The sequence below is a fragment of the Saprolegnia parasitica genome (assembly GCF_000151545.1).
Source record: "Saprolegnia parasitica CBS 223.65 unplaced genomic scaffold supercont2.742, whole genome shotgun sequence".
Classification (NCBI taxonomy): domain Eukaryota; phylum Oomycota; class Saprolegniomycetes; order Saprolegniales; family Saprolegniaceae; genus Saprolegnia; species Saprolegnia parasitica.
The window spans coordinates 1-3573 of record NW_012157136.1 but is presented as its reverse complement, the minus strand read 5'-3'; the positions used below and the strand labels follow the sequence as shown (position 1 = coordinate 3573).

Below are 3573 nucleotides of genomic sequence, written 5' to 3'. Positions count from 1 at the left end.
TGCAGCTACCGAGGAGACAACGCCAAGCACGAAGAGGAAGCGAAGCAGCTGCGCGTTGCGCATCAAGCGCTTGTACTCGGCCTCTTCGCCCGACTCGGAGGAGCGTATGCTTCGCCGCAGGTACCGCAGTGCGTCATGGCGTTGGCATCCGGGACGAGATGCGAAGCGTATCCAAGCAGTCGCGGTGGATGTACGTGGCGCACGCGCACGGCGCAATGAGCTCGGTCGCCGACCGCTCCGGTCCGTTGCCGTCGTCGAGGCAGTAGAAGCAGCAGAATGGACTCGACGGCAACACCGGGATGGCCTCGTCGCTGGCGGGCGCCGACGCAGCGACGGTCACGACGACAGCGTCCGTGGCGTCGGTGGTCTTGGCTGGCAGCTCCATCCGGCTCGACGATGAGATGTTCGAAAATGATTTTTCAAACGAACTGCAATCCCAGCGTGTGAAACTTTAATTCACACAGTGAAGCACACTCGTGCGAAATACATTGACTCGATTGTATTATGCTACGTTTTAGATGTGCACGTGTGCGACAAGTTTCACACCAAAGATATTCACTTTCTGGACACCAACGTCACGTCGAATTCATGAAATTTGAGTTGTCACATCGGATGGTTCGTCGCATGATGTCGCTGGGATTTTGGCATAAGCTGCAAGCATGAGCTGCAAGTAAGGAGCCCTCCGTTCACTCCAGCGCGGACACGGGTGCTTCAAACGCAGACGACTCTCGTTAGCACCGCTCTAGTCTAAGAGCTCAGCGTCCCTGGCCCGGCCTTGCTGTCGCCGAGTCAAGACATCGCAACGTCACCAACCTGCACCCCCGGTTTAATACGTAGTACATACTTATGGCCTGGGTAGTCCAGTCGCGCAAGCCATTTCCGCCACGTGCCCACACGATGCGGTCGAGACCACGGTACCGTGCCACCTGCGAGTTTTCTTCATGCACCAAAGCACCGCAGCAATCAAGTTAGCAAGGAAGACGCCCGATGCATTTGTTGATAGTCCTCGCTGCTTTAGCATCGGCGTACGCAGTCCATGTACGTACGTACGGTCCACTGGAAGGTCTTGAAGGTAGAAGACGTCTTCGCCACATCTCGAGTTCCTTGCATGTCCTTTCGGTGACTGACTCTAGGCTGGACTAATGTTAACACCGGTGCCGTCGACATGCAGTCGTCGGTCTTGGACGTGACGGTACTGGACGTGAATCTTGTGGAAGCGGAGGGTGGCACCAACGCCGGCTGCTGCGCCAAGCACGCCGGCAAGCGCCAAGAGCACCATGTAGAGGCCGACGAGGCGCATCATGCCAATGAAGAGGACCGCAAAAAACACGGCGAGGATCGTGGTACTGTAGCGACCGAACCGGGTCTCGCACGCGTTGATGCAACGCGCCATCGTCGGCGCGATCCGTTGGCAGCCGATGAAGATGCCCACTGCGATCGCCGTGAAGAAAAGGCTGATGACAAAGTGAGCGAGGAAGCGCGGGCAACCGATCGACGCGAGCCATTCGTTGAGCGCCCGATCCTCGTCGGTCCACGAATTGCGGTACTTTCTGGCCGTGCTCTCCTCGACAGCGTAGATCATGCCGCACCCGATCATCACCACAAGGAGCACGAAGAGCACGCGGAGCAGCTGCGCCATGCGCAAGCGCCGCTTGTACTCGGCCGCTTCACTCGGCACCTCGTACAAGTCGTACGCCTCGCCGCAGGCCTTGCAGTGCGTCACCGCCGACCCGTTGAGGACGCGACGCGCGTCCAAGCAGTCGCGGTGGACGTACGAGGCACAGTTGCAGGGCGCAATGAGGTCGATCGTCGAGCGGCGGTAGCAGCGCAAGCACTCGAGCGGAAGAGACGTCCTGTCCACGCTTGTCGTCTCCATGGCGCCTAGCCGAGAAACCTTCGAAGTGACGCGATCGGAACCTTTGCCTTGGAGGGCCGCACTTAGTGGTCACGCCATCTGCGTGCTCTTCCATCTGACTTGACTGAGAGTCAAAAGACGGGTCTAGCTTGGATACTACGGCATTTGTCTGTTGGGTGTGGGTTGCTTTGGGCTATAACGCTGGAAGCTTCATATTGCATTAGACCAGCAGCTCCTTTGAGACAAAGACGGTCACGTCATCCTCGGACCTCCCGGAACATTGTCGTCATCCGTCCACTGCGCAACATCGATGTCTTGCATCTACCTTGGATCAACGTTGCAAATGTGGCATTACGTCCCCACGCAATTCCTCACACATCAAATAAGCTGCCTGGTCCTGCATCCACATCTGACCGACGCCATCCGGTACAAGCCGATGCAGATTTTGAGAGTGAACCAGTGCTTGCGATCGTGACCATGCCGCACTCCTGACTGCTGACGGAGGCATTTCTCATTTCACATCGTTCCTCTGCCATTTTAAACCATTTCAAGCGGCTCAATTGACAAAATTATCGACGAGCGGGTCGAGGCTGGTACTCGACGGATGTCGTGGGAGGTTCACGCGTGGTAGGTTGATGCGCCCGACGTGCATCTTTCGCGGCGGCTTTCGGTGGGAGGCGCCGAGAAGCACTGCGTCGGCAGTTTGCACCCGCCGCCCAGAGGTATGATTATTGTTGTCGACGGCCGATGGCAGTGCCGTCATCGAGGCCGATGTCACCGGACGGTCCAGCGTCTTTTCGCCGAGAAGCACGTCCAAGCTCGGACACGCGACCATGATCTTGACCGGGCCTTCGTAGCGCTGCGGCACCTGGTTGGAACTGTTGCGCTGGCGAAGAATGAGACCCTACCCCGCGCCAGGTTCAAAATATCATGTTTTCATGGTTGTAGACCTGCGGTTTCCACGGATCGGTCTGCATGCTTGTATCGTCGAGCGTCGGGAGTACGAGAATGCCCACGTCGCGGTTGGTGTCTTTACGAAATTGAATCGCGTCTTCAAACCTCTTGACCTACGACGCAATTGCGAGCGTCAGGCGTCGTCGGCATGGTGTCGCCGTCGTTATACCGCCGCTGCGAGGGTCGACACCGTGTCGTGGAGGCGGCTCATGTCCGAATCCTTTTCCTGGAGCTTCTTGGCCATCTATAAAGATATTGGTACTCCACGTTCGTAAGCGCGTCGGTGCACCTGCTGGTTGAGATCGATTTCGCGGTCCAAGGTCTTGGATTTTTCCATCATGATGAAGGCAATTTTGCGTTTTTCTTCCAAAAGCCGATTGCGCTCCAACTCAATGTCGCTCGACTAGCAGCAGCAGTGTCGCAACAACTCAATCGACGAGGTCCTCATTGTACCTCGCGCTCGTATGACCTCATCTTGTCTTGCAGCTGCGTGAGGTCGTTGGTCGTGATGCGTGACATGCGTTCGAGCTTGGCCATGCTCGTGCGCTCCGTATCAAGCGCCATCTTGAGGCGCTCGACCGAGTCCTGGAGCTTTTCAATGGTGCCTGCTTGGGACTACACAGCACTTTAAGTAGTTTTCTTTCAAAAGCAACGCGGACCTCGCAGGTCTTTTGACATGAGCGATTCGTGCTTGACTTCGAGCATAAAATCGTACGCGCGCTTGAGGTCCACAAGGTACTAGACAGTATGTCCATCGATGGATC

The 3573-nt window shown here is 56.7% G+C and overlaps 3 protein-coding genes across 3 annotated transcripts; all 3 read right to left on the bottom strand.

Annotated features, from left to right (window-relative positions):
- Positions 1 to 21: 21 nt before the first annotated feature.
- Positions 22 to 385, bottom strand: SPRG_17736 (hypothetical protein; the record flags this gene model as incomplete). Its single annotated transcript, XM_012357124.1, has 2 exons — positions 22 to 109; positions 156 to 385. Coding segments are annotated over 2 exons (318 nt in total), but the record flags the coding sequence as incomplete, so codon positions are not given.
- A 744-nt stretch (positions 386 to 1129) lies between these two features.
- On the bottom strand, positions 1130 to 1876 carry SPRG_17735 (hypothetical protein; the record flags this gene model as incomplete). The annotated part of the gene is made up of 1 exon (XM_012357123.1): positions 1130 to 1876. The coding sequence occupies one exon, from the start codon at positions 1874 to 1876 to the stop codon at positions 1130 to 1132; it is 747 nt and encodes a 248-aa protein (XP_012212513.1).
- Positions 1877 to 2409: 533 nt separating this feature from the next.
- SPRG_17734 (hypothetical protein) lies at positions 2410 to 3514 on the bottom strand (the record flags this gene model as incomplete). The annotated part of the gene is made up of 6 exons (XM_012357122.1): positions 2410 to 2759; positions 2806 to 2922; positions 2979 to 3053; positions 3099 to 3212; positions 3263 to 3414; positions 3469 to 3514. 6 exons carry the CDS (start codon positions 3512 to 3514, stop codon positions 2412 to 2414), a joined length of 852 nt encoding a protein of 283 aa, XP_012212512.1. The 3' UTR covers positions 2410 to 2411.
- Between the last annotated feature and the right edge of the window lie 59 nt (positions 3515 to 3573).